This window comes from Nicotiana attenuata, chromosome 12, assembly GCF_001879085.1.
Source record: "Nicotiana attenuata strain UT chromosome 12, NIATTr2, whole genome shotgun sequence".
Lineage (NCBI taxonomy): Eukaryota > Viridiplantae > Streptophyta > Magnoliopsida > Solanales > Solanaceae > Nicotiana > Nicotiana attenuata.
In genome coordinates this window covers 46,283,841-46,301,835 of record NC_032000.1, presented here as the reverse complement: position 1 = coordinate 46,301,835, position 17,995 = coordinate 46,283,841, and the positions used below count along the sequence as shown (strand labels likewise).

General features: G+C 35.9%; 2 protein-coding genes across 2 annotated transcripts; both read left to right on the top strand.

Annotated features, from left to right (window-relative positions):
- LOC109236095 (LRR receptor-like serine/threonine-protein kinase GSO1) lies at positions 5,315 to 8,511 on the top strand. The gene is made up of 4 exons (XM_019402315.1): positions 5,315 to 5,363; positions 5,924 to 6,379; positions 6,495 to 7,709; positions 7,838 to 8,511. Exons 1-4 carry the CDS (start codon positions 5,315 to 5,317, stop codon positions 8,509 to 8,511), a joined length of 2,394 nt encoding a protein of 797 aa, XP_019257860.1.
- Positions 14,241 to 17,701, top strand: LOC109236262 (ADP-ribosylation factor-like protein 8c). The gene is made up of 6 exons (XM_019402459.1): positions 14,241 to 14,604; positions 16,293 to 16,374; positions 16,468 to 16,500; positions 16,583 to 16,704; positions 17,073 to 17,234; positions 17,334 to 17,701. Exons 1-6 carry the CDS (start codon positions 14,567 to 14,569, stop codon positions 17,449 to 17,451), a joined length of 555 nt encoding a protein of 184 aa, XP_019258004.1. The 5' UTR covers positions 14,241 to 14,566; the 3' UTR covers positions 17,452 to 17,701.

Below are 17,995 nucleotides of genomic sequence, written 5' to 3'. Positions count from 1 at the left end.
AATAAATCTTGAACAAGTATGGCTCGTCCAATTAGAAGTCCAAACTATCCGTTTGAGCTTCCTTCCTTTGGTTAGAAGCCACGTAGTCTCAAGACGAGTATGGTTATATGCTCCTAGTTTACATTGTAGGAAATTAGCAATGTTCCGAGACACATATCGGCATAATGCCTCACACCATTGTGACAACAGAAGTGTTTGTTCATCGGGGAATGTATCATTGATCCCCAAAGCCATCACACAACCTTCCTTCTCCCTCCAAGCGGGACAATCACATTCCGCTCACCTTGGTTTCCTCACTACCTTTCCAGGCCACTTATCTTCTCAAATCAACGTCTTGAAGAAGTATCACACTCTCCATACGCATCAAACCTTAGCCTATGCACATCTCTCTTACATGAGTGCTCAGTTAATCCTAAGGGATTTTATGCATGGATTGAAAATAATTCATTTTGAGTCGTGCTCATCTCAACAATTTCATTAAGTGATTTAAATTCACACTAGATAATTTGAAACCTGAAAGAGATGAGGGAAAATGGCACAATCTCTCTTGTTCAATTGGTCTCAATTTATAACAAAAGCCGGTATTTGGCGGATACGCCTTTCAGCACTTGCATAAAGAAGAATTTTTAAAAACTGTACGTGCACACCGTTAAAAATGACTCAGGGTGGCCGTTCTTTGCAAAAACAGCCTTCGCGCCCTTTTGGGGAATATTCGGCTTATTTTAAATAAGAATGGCGGCACCGACTTATTCTATGCGAAACGAAATTATAAAAAAAATTTTGCATTTTGGCTAGTTTTGCAAAGGGGATGGTTGGACCAACGAGGGTTGCCTACGTACTCATATCCGGTGAGAATCAAAACAAGCGTAGTTCCGGCGCAAAATAAGTCTAACTATTTGAAACAAGACTCTTTTTTGTTTTTGTTGGCAAATACACTATTTCTGAAAGCAAAATTTTTTTTTATTTTCTTTTCAGTGGCAAATAAAATAAACTAATTTGAAAATAAAACTCTTTTTGTTTTCTTTTCCACAAAAAAAACACTTTGCTTTTCTTTTTTTTCTTTCATATTTGAAACATCCGGAGGAATTTGGCACTAATTGGACATTGTTTTTCTATATAGGTAATAACTCTCTATCAAACTGCTCCGCATTATTTTCTCACTTCTTTTTCTCTTTTTGTTTTTCCAATTTTTCCCAAAATTATTAACAAGCCGTGTCAGCATTGGCGAGTCCAACAAATAAAGCACAAGTAGGATGCATCAGGATGGTCCATTATTTCGGGTACACCTGTCCTATGACGACCCAACCCCTGTGTTGAGTCCCCTAAAGTCAAACATGCACGTGATGCAAATAAGCGTTCTCTTAGGGACCTCCGGCATGAAAGTCAAGTTCTTCTAGGTTCAAAACCTGGGTACGTGTTCTAGACTGTGTACCCGAGCAGAAACTCGAGTCGAGGAGGGGCTACGTACCGGGAACCAAAAGGCCATCTGGCTTAGTAACTTGTCCGGCCTCTTTCTTATTTCAGGGTATTTGATACTAACAGAATAAGGAGTCTCCACCAGTGAGGCACATCCCCGGAGGTGAGAAGAGAAGGGTTTCGCCATAGTTTAATATACAATCCAGATAATATCAAAGCCGGTAAAAAGCAACATTTTGCACATTTTAGCATGAAACATGTAGAAAATCAGATAACGCAAATACAACAAATATATCTAAGGCTCGATTCTGAACCCTGAACCAGAGATTCTAGGTTCTTTTCCCCAGCAGAGTCGCCAGAACTGTCACACCTCCTTTTTTACGCTACACCTGTGAGGGTGTAAGGAAGTTTTCCAATTAAAGGACAGTCGGAACGGGATTTATTATTAACATTCAGAGTCGCCACTTGGAGATTAATGGTGTCCCAAGTCACCGGTTGAATCCCGATCCGAGGAAATTTATGACTCTGTTAACAGTCCGCGAACCAGAACTCCGAGTAAGGAATTCTGTTAACCCGGGAGAAGTGTATTAGGGCATTCCCGGGTTCCGTGGTTCTAGCACGTCGCTCAACTGTTGTATTTGCTTTTATTCTGATTTTAAAACATATCTTAACCTATTGTGCCTTTTATTTTAACCACTTTTATTTTATTTTTAATAAGAATTTGCAACGTCGTGAAAATGCGTCTCGAAACCGCGTCGCACCAGTGCGCCCCGTGATTGTTACAACATTTCGACTTCGTTGAGATTTGGATTTGGGTCACATAAATGTGCCCCGTATTTAGGAAGGTAAAATTATTAAGAAGCGCGCCTAAAGTGGCTAGCGTCTATTAACCTGTGGGGAAGCCATGAAAATTCGCTAAATGGCATGTCCCGAGTTTCTAAATATTTTTTATATAATCTTTAATGAGGGCCCCACAATTTATATGTTTTGATTTGGCGAGGCTCGTCTCATTTATTTTAAGGCCAACCTAAAAGCAAACTACGATTCTCTACTTAATTTCGTCTCTAAAATAAAAGGAAAAAGTCCTAAATTAATTTATCATTGACTTAGATATGCCTTCGGGCCCAAAGACAAACCCGGCCATGTGAGTTAAATTTCAGTCCATAAGCAAAATCCAGTCAAACATGGACCCTGGCCAGCGGAGATGTGGTCAATTTAAACAAACTACTAAGCCTTGCAATTTATAATCCAGAATCAAGGATATGCTGTCCAGGGCCCAACGCTTGGGGCCCGCTATTAGAAAAACTGGCCCAGGGTGTGATTAGGCACATTCAAGTGTAGCTGATAAGCATGGCTCCCAAATCAAGAGCCCACGCAAGAGACAGCGAATTGCGCCTGGATGCAAATCCAACCGTCCCAGCCCCATCAACTAATTAGGCAATTATTTAGGCTTTGCTTGAGATTCAACGGTAGTACAATCTAATTGCTATTTCACAGCTAAAAATAAACCAAGTCTCATGTTCCCCTGATTAACAGAATTGAAGTAACACGGAAACAGGGGTTAATTTGTTAAACACTACTAACAAAGGAAGCTACCTCACATTATCCTATGCTATACTAACAACACATTGAATCGATTTAAACATCACTAACTAACTGAGCCACCTTAACAGTCTATGAAATTCATATACAAGTTCAATATACTGAGTCAAACAGTCCAAATTTTAACATATCACGTGCACTGAAATTACACCATTACATAGTTCAAAAACTAACCACATCCATAAACATTCACCATGGAGCACAGCCTTGAATCACACTTCATTTCATTTCAATGGAAGAGTACATCACTTGTGAGGTCAAATGCGTGTACGTAAACTAAACAACAACAGCAGATTATGTTCACGCATGTTAATATACAAGCTTCCACATCACTTGAAGGCCTAAAGAATATACCTGGAAATTAGAACAGAAATGAGGAAGAAGGAAGTCAGCTAAAGCAGTAACGAACAGCAGGACCCAAATTCAAAGCAGACTAGATCACTCTCAAATACCAAAATACCACAGCAGACCCAGGAATGACTAGCAGCAGATTAAACAACCAAAAGCAAGATAGAAAACCAGATATGATTGGATCAAAATACACTCGAAATCAACCAAAAAGTCCCTGAACTTGAACCAAACAAGGTCTAGAAGATACTCAAACCATTTTTTAACCTTCTGTTGCACTGAAACTTGATCTACAAATGAAATTCAAACTTGATCTAAGAGAGTCCCAATAGAGCAGTATATTATTTTTTTTGGATTTTTCTACTGTTTTTGTTTTTGGTTTTTGAATTTTTTTTTGAATTTCAGACTTCAGATCTGTAAACACTTTGGGGGGGGGGGGGGGTGAATTTTTAGGCCTCCAAACTTGTGAATCAAGGCAAATGAATACCTATTTATAGGTGAACTTAGGGTCCAATTTCAGATTTTCCTTTTACCCCTTAGTCCCTATTCTAATTCTGTTTTCTACCCTTTATTTTCTGACTTGTTACACAAGTAACTACACCTATTCTATTGAAATCTATACTATAGTCCATCCTAGAAGGTTCTATACCCATTACAATTCCTATTCTACCCTTACTTTACTTCAACAATTACCAATCTTAATGAAACTACCCTTTTCCATGCCTAAACTAACCTTTGAATCCCCTGAAATTACTGACTAAGTTAAACCAGTCCATTAACTATAACCAAGCAATCTATTTCTGGGGCTAATCAAACTAGACAAATTAGCTAATCAAGAGGTTAGAACAATTAAAATCAAACTGCAGTAAACAATTATGAGTCGACTAACTAAAATCAGACCACTTAAAACGTATATGACTACTGGGAACAATGTCGACATGAAGAACAAAACTTAAACTAGATCCTGAACATGGAATTACTAATGCAAGTACTGAATCAAACTAAACTAAACTAATTAATTACCACTAACCACTTATAACAGTAAAAGATCAAATACTGGAGAAAAAATTGAAATCAAAGTGCCCTAAAGAATTAAAGACTATCCAAACAGATTTAAACAAGAGCATACTGAACAAAATCAAAACAGAATCGAACAACACTTACTAATCTTGAGCATTCGACTGATTATGGGGCGAACTCTGACCAGCTAACGTTGTTTGAATCCTCCGGGATTCTTGACACGTAACATCCCTAATCGTGTGTTTTTCAAAAGAAAACACGTGATTAGGGAAATTACAGTCTAAAATCCCTAAGATTTCTGAGTTAGAGTTCTGCCGGACTTTGGGATAAAATTTGTAATGTTCCGGGCAGATTCGAGACAAGTGGCTATGGGGGTTGGGTAGAAGAGACTCAGATGAACCCAGGGTGTCAATTTGGGACTATTTGGCATACTTTGGGTCTTGGCCGGAAAATATTCAAATTGAGATTTGACCAATTTAAGGCAGATTCGAGAAAAACTAACCCGGGATTTGGCTAGGGAAAGGGGAAAGGGACCTAGGGTGTTAATTTGGGGTGGTTTGGAAGGAGTTGGGTCATGGCCGGAAAAGTTTAGATTTGATATTCGACGAGATTGGCTATGATTCGAGGGGAGCTGAGGGCATGGTTGGAAAGAGGGGAGAACAGTGGTTCTAGGGTGTAATTTTGGTGGTCATCGGAGCATCGCCGCCCGCGGCGGCGATTTCCGGCCGGCGGCGCTAGGGCGGAAGACGGTGGCGGACGGTGGGGTGTCGGTGGCGTTACAGGGAGTACGAGGAAGATGGATTGTGTTTTTGTTTTTTTGTATAATTTTCGGACAGTTTTATTTAAATTTGAGGATCAATCGTGGCCATTGGATTTGGGGGAACGGACGGTCATGATTAAACGACGTCAAAACGACGTCGTTTTGAATATGGGGAAACTGGACCGGGCAGGGCGTTTGGGCCAGTGGCTTGGGCTGGGTGAAGTCAATTAAATGGCCCAATTAGGCATTATTGAGGCAGCCCCTTTTAATTGCTTTTGTTTTCATTTTTATTTCTTTTATTTATTTTTTGTATTATTTTTCTGATTTTATAAAAAATGCAAAAATTAAAATGAAACCTAATTTATTTCCAAAATTAAGCTAATTAAACCCTATTTAAAATAAACTCAAGACAAATTCAACAACTAACAATTAAAAAATGCAAAAATGGACTATTTTTGTTATTTTCTTTAAATTTTGTTCTAAAAACAACTTAACCACTAAATAATCCTTAAATATGAAATTAGATCCTAAATGCAAATGTCAGGCATATTTTTTATATTTTTCATATGAAATAAAAATGCACAAATAAGAATGCAAACAGTTAACAGAAAATAACACAAAATTCACAAAAGTGTAAAATAATGAAAGAGAAATTATTTTGTATAAATTTTTTGGGAATAATTCATATATAGAGCAAAAATCACGTGCTCACACCGAATTTCATTGGTTCTTTTCCAAGACTAGAATACCTTAATCTTAAGGGTGCTAACTTCTCAGGTGAAATTCCTCACATTCTTGGAAACCTTACCCGTTTGCAGATTCTTGACCTTAGCCTGAACTCCCGTCTAGTAGTGAAGAACCTTGAGTGGCTTCCTCATCTTGCTTTTTTACGCAACCTTGACCTTTCTTTGGTTCATATTGAAACAGTCAATTGGTTACAACAAATAATTAAGTCCCCTTCTTTAGAACACTTGAATTTGGAACACTGCAACGTCCCCGAGCCAATCATATCAACATCTCATCTCTCATCCAATGTCTCTTCCCGTTTACTTTCCAGCCTCAACCTTGCTGATACTGGGCTTTCCTCTTCTGCATTTCGGTGGTTGTTCAACTTGAGTACGAGATTTACTTCGATAGATCTCTCTTCTAACCATTTAGCAGGTCGCATCCCTGAAGCCTTTGGGTATATGCAACATCTTGAGTTCATTGACCTTGCTACAAATATTCTAGAAGGTGGATTGCCCAAATCTTTTGGCAACTTAGAGTCACTTAAGAGCCCTTGATTTATCAACTAATAACTTGAACCAACCACTTCCTGAATTATTTCTGAGCTTATATGGTAAAGCAGAAAAATCACTTGAAGAATTGCATTTATCTAACAATCATCTTTGTGGTTCATTGCCTGACATCACCAGATTTTCATCCTTAAAAAGTTTGTACCTGCGAGAGAATCAACTGTATGGATCTTTCGTAGAAAGCTATGGGCAGACTTCAAAGATCGAATTCCTTGATTTATCTTTGAATCAAATAACAGGACCTTTTCCAAACTTAACAGCATTTTCAGCATTAAGAGAGTTGCATTTGAACAATAACCAATTCAAAGGGAGGTTACCCCAAAGTATAGGACGACTTTCAAAGCTTGAGATGTTGAGGGTCGAATCAAATTTCATGGAAGGTCCAATCACAGAGTCACATCTTTCAAACCTTTCCAGCTTAAGAGTGTTGGACTTGTCATATAACTCCGTCTCTTTTCAGTTGGGACTTAATTGGCTTCCACCTTTTGAATTAGATGTTATAAGTCTCTCCCATTGTAAAATAGGGACTCATTTCCCACAGTGGCTACGAACTCAGAAGAATTACTCACATCTTGATATCTCTTTCGCTGGTATATCAGGAGTAGCACCTAACTGGTTTTGGGATCTTTCTCCTGAAATGATGCACTTTAGTATTTCCAATAACCAAATAAGTGGAGAGGTCCCTGATTTATCTTCCAAGTTTGTAAAGGAAACTAATTACCCAACGATGGATTTTAGTTCGAATAATTTCTCAGGTTTAGTGCCATCATTCTCTTCCAACTTGGAATCATTGAACCTTTCCAAAAACAAGTTTGTCGGATCAATTTCTTTCCTGTGCAAAATAGCCAACGCTTTGTTCCGCACCATTGACCTCTCAAACAACCTACTTTCAGGAGAACTTCACAATTGTTTGATGGGTTTTGAAGAACTAGCCATTCTTAATTTAGCTAACAACAATCTATATGGTAAAATTCCCAACTCCATTGGTTCTTTGTTGGAAATCCAATCTCTACAGTTGCGGAACAACAATTTTACTGGTGATCTGCCTACCTCTTTGAAGAACTGCGGAATATTGCAAATCTTGGACGTAGGAGGAAATAAGCTAAGTGGAGAAATACCATTATGGATTGGCTCACACTTAACATTCTTGGTTGTCTTAAGTTTGAGACTCAACAAGTTCAATGGAAGCATACCTCAAAATTTGTGTCATCTGAATAAAATCCATATTTTGGATCTTTCTCAGAACAGCTTATCAGGAGAAATCCCACGTTGTCTCAACAATATCACATCTTTGCTTCAGAATAATAATAGTTGAAACTTAAGCATTCTTTTTGAATTAGGTGGAGACACTTACAATGGCTATTCTTATTATGAAGAATACTTGGGGATGCACTAGTTCAATGGAAAAGCAGTGAATCGGTGTACAATAAGACTCTCGGGTTGTTGAAGATCATCGATTTTTCTAAAAACAAGTTAGCTAGAAAAGTTCCTGAAGAAATCGCGCAACTGGATGAAGTGCTTTCACTAAACCTCTCGAGAAATAATATAACAGTAAATGTAATAGAAGGAATTGGGAAGATGGAAAAGTTAGAGTCCCTTGATTTGTCTAAGAATCAGCTCACTGGTCGAATTTCTACAAGTCTTGCTCAACTACATTTCCTAAGTGTCTTAGACTTGTCGAGTAACAACTTGTCGGGGAAAATTCCTTCAAGCACTCAATTGCAGAGTTTTGATCCTTCAGCATATGAAGGAAACAATGAACTTTGTGGCCCACCACTTGTAGAATGTCCTGAAGATAGAGATACTCGAAGCCCTGGTGTTGATCATAGCAAAATCAACAATCTTGATGAAGATGACAAGATTCTGTCATCTGGGTTTTATATGTGTGTGGCAAGTGGCTTCAGTCTTGGATTTTGGGGAGTAATATTCACTATAATCCTCAACCAATCATTTAGAGATGCTTACTTTCAGAAGTTGACAAATTTTGCAATTTGGATCTCTGCAACAATAGTAATGCTTCTCCGCAGATTGAAGGTGCTCTGGAGTTGGCGAACATCTACGTTGCACTGACTCTCCAAAATGTTGCCGCGCCCGTGTCAGACCCTCCAAAAATACACTGCTTTTGGAGGATCCGACACGCACCTGGCAACATTTTTGGAGAGTCCGAGCAACATAGGCGAACAACAAGTACTCTTTCTTTGACTTCTTTTTTTGTATTATCTCATTAGTCCTTAATATATTTACTAGTCTATTTTGATTTGATTATTGATTAGGTTTTTCTCCTCAATCATTTACAGCTTTTGTTGCAGCTGATCAGTTGTTCTTCAGGCCAGGTTCTTTGTATCAGAAAACCTGTACTAACGGATTAATTTTCCACAATCTTTTATAAGCATATATTAGGTGTCTTATCTTTTTTAGTAATTTTGAGCCTCTCTATTAGTCTAGCTTCCATCATAACAGAACTACATTTCTGTCAATTTACCAATGGTTGTATGTATTTTCTCAAATATTACGTTACTACTAATCACTCTGGAAATTTAATAGAACTCTTTTGTTCACAATGTTGTTTAGAAGCAAGTATATCCATTCATAATTTCTGTTCTATTTATGCAACAGTAGAGTCTTGCTTAGTAAGCCAATCAATAATGATATCTATATCTACTATAGACTCCTTAAAGAGCAGTCCGGTGCACAAAGTAACCCGCGTTCACCCAAGGTCCGGGAATGGCCGCACCCCAAGGGGTGATGTAGGCTGCCTACCCTGATGCAAGCATCAGTGGCTGATTCCACGGCTCGAACTCGTGACCTATAGGTCACACGAAGACAACTTAACCGTTGCTCCAAGGAGATCATATAGCAAGTGTCTAAGCAGTTAAAATTTACTCGAACTGAACCAGTTCAAGAACTTAGCACAATCATAACAGTGAAGAGGAATAATTTGAGTTGATACAAACTTAATCCTTAATTAGATGTCATAAAGTTGAAAGCCAATTTAAATTTTCTCAGCAAATCTAAGGAAACACACATATACATGGTAGATTATTCAGTCTATTGAGCAGAATACTAATTAAATTTCCCAAAAACACATCTTAGTTAGACAACTATTATGAATGTTTCGAAGTAGTCCAATGTGTTGAGTGTTCAATTAACTCTTTGCTAAACCCATTGTTTCCTTAATCCTAATTTTATATGACTTCTTAAATAGTCGAAAAGTCAAGCAACAAGTTATTATTTGTCACCATTTTCTCAAGCTTGCTTTATTAAATTTTCTTCCTTTTAAAAGTACTACTAGTTCATAATTTGTCAACAATTTAGATTATTTTTAAATATCTGAATTTTATTTGAAAACTTTGAGCAGGTATGAATTAAATTTTTTTGAATCTCATACTCAAAATGTCACCATTTATTTTAAATGGACAATAATTTTCCAGGCCGCTCATGAATTTAAGCAAGGGAAACTTACACAAATGTCCCAAATAAATCTCAACTTACCAACCTCTAGCCATTAGTCATAAACTTACCAAAACTAGCCAACAAAAATTGAAAAACCAAATAATAGGGTTCTTTCTCTCAAAGAATCACATGCAAAAATCACCTTCCATAATTTTAAGCGTGATTAGCAACATTAGATATAAGACGGAAAGTAAATTTCATGGACGGGGTAGCAAATAAGGTGATGAAATATAAAAATCTATATAATATTCCAAAAATCTAAACAAAATAGGAACTTTTTCAATGGGTATAATTGAAATTCATTGAAAATATATAGATAAGTCAATATACAAAATTTGAGGAAGATTGGAGGTGATTTGGACTGGTTTTGTATCAAAATTCGTAATTAAATCGAGTTCAAAAAAGTCTTCTGCGACACACGTATCAAACATGTATCACGCATGTATCACACACACAGGTATACATGGATATACATGTGATACACAATTGATACATATGTGATACACAAATGATTCACAGTCTGATACACATATCATTTTTTTTCATGTTCAGCTTTTACTTCGAATTTTCAATTCAAACCACCTCAAAACTTCACCAAATCATCCCAAAACTGAGATTCAAGCTCCTTAAGTTGTGCCCAATCTATTCTAATAACACCCACTCAAAACAAAGCAAAAATTTGATATTTTTTGCTACAAATAGCTAATTGGCTAATATTAGTAATATTTTATCAATTGGCCAAATCTTGTAATGAGCTACTTATAAATGGACATAGCTGGTAATTTTCCTTTAAGCAATAGATATAAACTGTAAATTTGTAACATTTTGGTACATAGAATTCAACTGCATCTAAGATGGAAAGGTTGGGCTCAGAGGCGGCTCAACAACACTTGGGGTCTAAAGCCAAAGTTTAAATCGAAGGCCATTAAATAATAATTTTAATAGTTATTTTTATTTAAAACCTATTTTTTAACTTTTTGAGATGCAAAATTGTTAAGTAATTTTTTATAATTGATTTCTTCTAATAGATTAGTGAATGTTCATCTAAAAAACACTCCTCTATAGTTTCCAATTTAGCTTTTCTATTGTTTGCGAAAAAATTATCAAGATCTCTTTTTTGAGATTGTATATTTCAACTCCTCTCTTTTTTTTTGGTGGGTGGGTGGGTGGGGGGGGGTGATAACAAGATTTATATTTTTTAGTTGTCATATTTAAATTCTAATAAATATTTAAAAAATATACCTATGAAGTAAAAATAACAAATATAAGATAAAAAAGATACTAAAAAGTTAGAAAGAAAGACCATGATTCAAGAAGTTTGAAGACATAATTCTAAATTTTGTAATGTTGCTTCAAATATTTCCCGCAAGCTTTAAACGTGAGAAAGAACAGAAAATGAGACACTATGTATTATAAGGAAAGTACATTTTAACTATGTTTTTATATAAGCAATATAAATTATCGGAAGTTTTGAACAACAAATAATTGATCTTAGAAAAAGTAAGAAAGAATATAAAACAAAGTATGTAAATTGATGGAAAAGGTGAAATGAAAGATCGTAGTTCTTGCATCAACCAAGAAAGAGAGTGTAAAGTTTTAACACGTTTCAAATAAAAAAAAGTAAAAAATGGAATAATAATTTTCCCAATCAAATACATTCCTCATTTGTATGCAAGTGATTTATATAGTTATTCGTATTTCCCTACTTTTTAAGTCAAACGATCACTTATTATCATAGCTAAAATGTTGGCTTTCCATTTATATGAATTTTTTCTTCTTCTAAATACTACTCAATATTTTTCAATAAATAAATAAATATAAGCCCATTATCATAGAAAATGTGCCCCCCCAAATTTGGGTCAAAATAGCACGGTATAGCCAGTTTTCGGACTGGTCATTCAAAAATAGCCAGCGTTTACTAAGTCAATGAAAAATAGCCACTATTTTGCTGCAACATAGACCGGTCCAGCATAATATACTGGAGTCCGGTGCACCTGTGTATGAACTCCAGCATATTATGCTGCACCGGTATACTTTGCTGGCTCCAGTATAATATATTGGAGACTGGAGCACCGGTGCTCCAAACTCCAGTATATTATGCTGGAGTTCTAGTGTACTTATGCTGGAACTCCATCATATTATGCTGGAGTTCCAGCATACTTATCCTGGAACTCCAGTATAATATGCTGGAGTTCAAGTATACTTATGCTGGAACTCCAGCATAATATACTGGCGTATTTTTCGGGGTTTTGAACAGTATTTTCGCTCAGATTTATCTTTACATGAAAAGTGGCTAAATTTCGATTACTTTTGAAACTGAGCTATTTTTGAACGACCAGTTGTAAATCTGGCTATTTTTAAATTTCGGGGCCAACAACTTTAGTTGCTTTATGGTTAAGCCGGCACTTGTTGGGCTTATTCAGATTAATCGAGCCAATAATTTTTTTTAATATGGGATGATTTAAAGTGAAAATAGCACGGGCTAACCATTTTTCGGACCGATAATTAAAAAATGGGAAAAGGGTCTGATATATCCCTCTACTACTGAAAATTATTTAGAATTATCCTCCGTTATACTATTGGCTCAAAAGAACACCTACCGTCTTACTATTGGAACACATATATCCCTAACTTGACGGACTGGACACGTGGCACCTATCCAAGGCTGTTGGTCAATCCGATCTTAAATTAAAAGTGACCCGCCCCATTACCCGGTATCCATGACCCAAGACTGAAAAAGTACTTTCTTTCTCTCTCTCTCTACCTTTTCTCTACTTTTTTTTTTTGTCCCCATTTTGTTCCATTGTTGAGAAAATAGGTGTTATAGCAAATTCAACCGCTCTTAATTTTCTAAAGTTCTTTTTTCTTTGATTTTGCTTAATAGTTTGAACTAACTTTGTAACTTTTCATCTGGGTGTTCGCTATTTTCTTTTCAACTGGATTTCGTCTTTTAATCTTGATCTATAGAGTTTCTTGTGGATTTTCTTTCACATGCTGCATAGTAGGTTTCATGGGAGGTGCAACTATTGTAATTGGTCTTCAACAATTAAAGGGTCTCATAGGAATTTAATTATTTTACTCAAAAACTGATGAAGCTTGATTGGAAAATTACCCCCAGCGACTCTTCCTTTTCTTGCGTCATCTAAATTTTTTTTCTCAAAGAACTGCAACAACCAAATATTTCCAGCAACTATTTCACTCCGATTCGGACAGAATCCATTGCCAACGAGTCAAACCTTCGGCCGATGACGAACTTGAGGATTGACCACTCATTGTCGTATTATTTTCTGATGGAAGCATGGCTGACGTCGTACCAATCTTCGTTGAAAGGGTAAATACCTTTTCATCAAATTCTTAGAAATATCACTAGAAATTCCATATCCCTTTTGAAAACCCAAATCCTTATATCTTCCAGAACTTTCTTTATTATGGTGAGACCATGGAGAGCGGCTGTGGTACTGCAAAAACCTAATTTTGCTAGGAAGAACGGAACTTCTATTTTAGGAGTTCAAATTCAATTAAATTAAAAGAGGGTCGGGTTATGGGTACTAGATAATGGGGCGGGTCACTTTTAATTTAAGATTGGATTGACCAACAGACTTGGATGGGTGCCACGTGTCCAGTCCGTCAAGTTAGGGATATATGTGTTCCAATAATAAGACGGTAAGTGTTCTTTTGAGCCAATAGTATAACGGAGGATAATTTAAACAATTTTCAATAGTAGAGGGATATATTACACCCTTTTCTGTTAAAAAATAGACAGTGTTTGCAAATTCATTGAAAAATAACCATTATTTTGCTGCAACACGGAAAGTTCCATCATAATATACTGGAGATTGGTACACCTGTGTATGAATTTTCAGAATATTATGCTGGAACTCCAACACAAAGAAAGTTCCAGCATAATATACGGGAGATAGGAGATAGGAGTACATGTGTATGAACTTCCAGCATATTATTCTGGAACTCCAACACACGGAAAGTTCCAGCATAATGCATTAGAGATTGGAGCACCTGCGTATGAACTTCCAACATATTATGCTGGAATTTCAGTATATTATGCTGGAAGTACCTATGTAAAAAATTTTAACACTAGTATATTATGCTGGAATATTTTTCGAATTTTGAATAATGTATTTGTTCAAATTTATTTTTAAATAAAAAGTGGCTAAATTTCAATTACTTTTGAAAATGTAACTATTTTTCAATTAACACTCGTAAATTTGACTATTTTGAATTTCACCCATAATTAAATAAAAATTTATGTTGCCGAACCAAATTGTGATTGAGGTTCTTTTTGTAGAAGCGAAAAGGACAAAAAATTTAAAATTTCTCATTTTCCTTTTTTTCATGCAAACCAAATACTAGTAGTACTAGTCCTTTCCTTTTCCTACCCATATTTGGATTTATCTCCCACTTAACTCTGAATTCTTTACTAAGTATATTGCCACAACAGCATCAAAACCTGATAAGCGAACAGTTTTTTTGCTAACTACTTAGTACGTAAATACTACCAATAAGATTCTGTCCTTTTCTCAGTCGGCGAAATTTCCTTTTGTTTCTTCTCCCTTCCTCTTCCTAATTGTCTCAAGAATTCAACTGCAACTACAGAAAATTCATTAACACTGTCCACAAAAAAATCAAAGTTGGCTTCTTTTTAGCAATTCAGAATATGGGTCTTTGGGATTCTTTCCTCAATTGGCTTAGAAGGTAATCTATCCCCCCCCCCCCTTTTTTTTCTTTTTTTGGTTAAAAACCCTTTTTAAGTTGCCTCTTTTTTGCTTGATAATTCTAAAAAATTGGATTCTGTTAAGTAATTCTGAAAATAATGGTTTCTGTTAAGTTTTACTGAAGTTATTATTTACAAGCTCAATAATGTGCTTCTATAGAGTATCATCAGTAGTTATAGGAAGAACAGAGGCGAAGCTTCGTCGAAAAATTACAATGTATATATAGGTAAAATATTAGCTTGTCGAGGTATATAACATATATTGAATATCCTATGTCAATGAATTTTTTTCTTTTTTTCAAGTTTGAACACCCTTGGGGAAATTACTGACTTCGCCATTGAGGAAGAAACATAGGTGGGAGAGGAGGGAGCACAATATATAAACAAATTAGGGCAGGGATGTAATACGGGGATTAATAATGCAACGTATACTTTATATAAATAGATGATTACGATTGAATAGGATGTCCAGGTGACAAGGGAAGGTTGCTTTAGTGGTAAGCAACCTTCCAGGGCATATGCAGAATTTTTTGTAAACGACATCATTTATAAAATAAATCACCATAACAACATGAAAAATAAAAAGCGAAGAATAGTAACACCAGCAAATCTGGTCACTCAGAAGTTGTAAGTTATAGAAAAAGAGGAGTAACTTAATCAATTATTAATGATTGCATGTTATACTAAAATAATTACATGTTATATTTGTTTATTTATTTATCACTTTAATTAATGTGTAACGAATTTGGTGTACTTGTTTAACCAATGTTTTTAGCTTAAAGGATAGAGTTCGATCCTTACAGAATCTAAAATTTAAACTAAAGATTCTTTAAAAAAGTGAAATACATCTAAGGAGTGGCATTTGATCGCCCAACCTTCCGGTGAAAATGGACGCGCTACCCATCAGACCAAGTACACTTCTTTGTCAAATGGTGTCATTTTATTAATATATCTGTTTTTTGGTACACTGTTTATATGTGTATTTAGTAAAAAATTTCGATGAAGTGGTGTCGGATGACACCGCTTCGAGTAACGTGCGTCCGCCCCTGCACCCTTCACCTCCACCCTTGAGGTCGTGGGTTCGAGTCACCAAGGGAGCAAAATGGGGAGCTCCTAGGGAGAGGTAAAATAATAATAAAAAGATTATATGCTATTCAGGCGTTATTTGTAACAATATGTCTAGGTTTTTTTTTTAAAAACCTTTTTCTTTTTAGGACACTTCTCTTTTTGGCTTAGCTATTTAGTTGATACTTCACTGTAATTAAGTGATGAAATATGTCAGTTGAGAATATTCAATAAGCATTAGCACTTAACACCACCTGTATCACTTACTGTTTCATATTGTGATGTTTCACCTCATTATAATGCTTAATCGGGTTGATAGGGAAAACTATTTTTTATTATTTTTAAGTCGTTACCAATTAGATTATGAGTTTATTGCCCTTGGAAGTCGCTTATCGCTATGACATTTTATGCTCTTGTTGTTTTTATTTCAAAATTGACATGCTAGATATCTAGTAACCTCATTCCACAGGATCTATGATTCTGTTCTCTTCATTAGATATTTGCATTATGTGATGAAGAATGACATTGTTAATGAACAAGCTTCTCATTTGCATTCTTCTACTAAAGAAAGAAAGATAAGTTTTTAATCTGCTTTCTTGTTCAGCTTTTTCTTTAAACAGGAAATGGAACTTTCCCTTGTAGGCCTTCAGAATGCAGGGAAGACATCTCTTGTCAATGCCATTGCTGTAACGACCTTATCCTTTCCTTCTTACTTTATCTCTCCGTTGTTCTTTTCTTACTGTACTATTTTCTCACATTAATATGTTGATCTTAATCAGACTGGGGGCTACAGCGAGGACATGATTCCAACGGTAGGTATCTTGTTCTCACTGAATCTGATTAATGATCCTTCGTTCTTGTAATTCGTTGCTAATGTGAGTTTCTTAAAATCAGGTTGGTTTTAATATGCGTAAAGTTACAAAAGGAAATGTGACTATTAAACTCTGGGACATTGGAGGCCAAAGGAGATTTCGTACGATGTGGGAACGCTATTGTCGGGGTGTTTCTGCAATACTGTAATTCCTACCATCTTGCTCTTTGTCTTTATTGTCTTCTCATGTGTTCTTCATTTGTTTTGCTTCCACTTCTGACTCAGTTTCTTTAACTGAGTAAAACTGCTTCCCAGCTTTATGCGTATGATAGATGTGTGTAAGAAGAGAGCATAAGTCAAACCTCTCTATGATCTATAACAGCTTTATATGTTCCGAGATTTTTTGGCTGCTATAGTGAAGTGCTGTTATAGAGGACATATATTATAACATAACATAGTAATCAGTTACGAGAAAAACTTGGCTTCTATAGTGAATGACTGTTATATGGGGATGCTGTTACAGAGAGGTCTGGATGTATTTACAATGGAGTTGGTTTTCTCTATGTGATTTAGGTATGTTGTAGACGCTGCTGATAGAGATAGTATTCCTATATGTCGAACAGAACTACATGAGCTTTTCAAAAAACCTTCTTTAAACGGAATTCCCTTGCTGGTGCTCGGAAACAAAGTTGATAAATCAGAAGCTCTTTCAAAGCAGGTGTTAGTCGATCAACTGTAAGTAGCAAAAACGTAACATTACTCCAGTTTTCATGCAAGAACGCCCTTTTTTTTCCTCTCTTCGTTTCTAATTACTCGTGATGTTTGTTGTATCAGAGGTCTTAATTCAATCACGGATAGAGAGGTCTGCTGCTACATGATCTCATGTAAAGAGTGTGTAAATATAGATACCGTTATTGATTGGCTTATTAAGCACTCAAAGACAGCAAAATGATGCAAGCTTCCTAGTGTTGTATGCATCTCATGTAGAAGGTTAACAATGCAAAAATATGAGTTTATTGGTTGGGAGTCCAAGATTGATATGCTGAAATCATTTCCAGCTGATTTTTTCTTCTCTTTTGTGCAATATAATTTTTCCATCTAAAGTTTTCTTGCTTAAATTGGTGTACCATGGAAAGAGCTAGTTGTATTTTATGAAGTTATTCTTTGATTTCTATTTTGTACATAAAAATTTGTTCGTCTTGCTTCATGGCTCTACTGTTGCATAAATAGAACAGAAAGTATGATTAGACTTTGTCTTGGTACACAAAGTTAGCAGGAAACCCCATATCAGTTGAGCTCTCAACGGAGTATTAATGATACAATGACACTATTTTGGTGCTATATACTACACAAAATTCTGATTCACATTGGGTATGTGGAATTTGCTACCATTTTGCACATTCTGTTGGATATTGACAAATGGTGTGTTACACATGATGTTTGTCTTACATACTCCCTCCGTTTCAAATTAGATGAGGTAATTTCCTTTTTAGTCT

Excerpts from the sequence above, each read along its gene's own strand:
- LOC109236095 (XM_019402315.1), top strand. The coding sequence starts at position 5,315 with ATGGGGAAACTGGACCGGGCAGGGCGTTTGGGCCAGTGGCTTGGGCTG. Across the intron at positions 6,380-6,494 it reads TGCTACAAATATTCTAGAAG|AAAAATCACTTGAAGAATTG; the intron begins GTGGATTGCCCA and ends ATGGTAAAGCAG. Across the intron at positions 7,710-7,837 it reads CTTATCAGGAGAAATCCCAC|TTCAATGGAAAAGCAGTGAA; the intron begins GTTGTCTCAACA and ends GGGATGCACTAG.
- LOC109236262 (XM_019402459.1), top strand. The coding sequence starts at position 14,567 with ATGGGTCTTTGGGATTCTTTCCTCAATTGGCTTAGAAG. Across the intron at positions 16,375-16,467 it reads CTCTTGTCAATGCCATTGCT|ACTGGGGGCTACAGCGAGGA; the intron begins GTAACGACCTTA and ends GATCTTAATCAG. Across the intron at positions 16,705-17,072 it reads CGGGGTGTTTCTGCAATACT|GTATGTTGTAGACGCTGCTG; the intron begins GTAATTCCTACC and ends TATGTGATTTAG.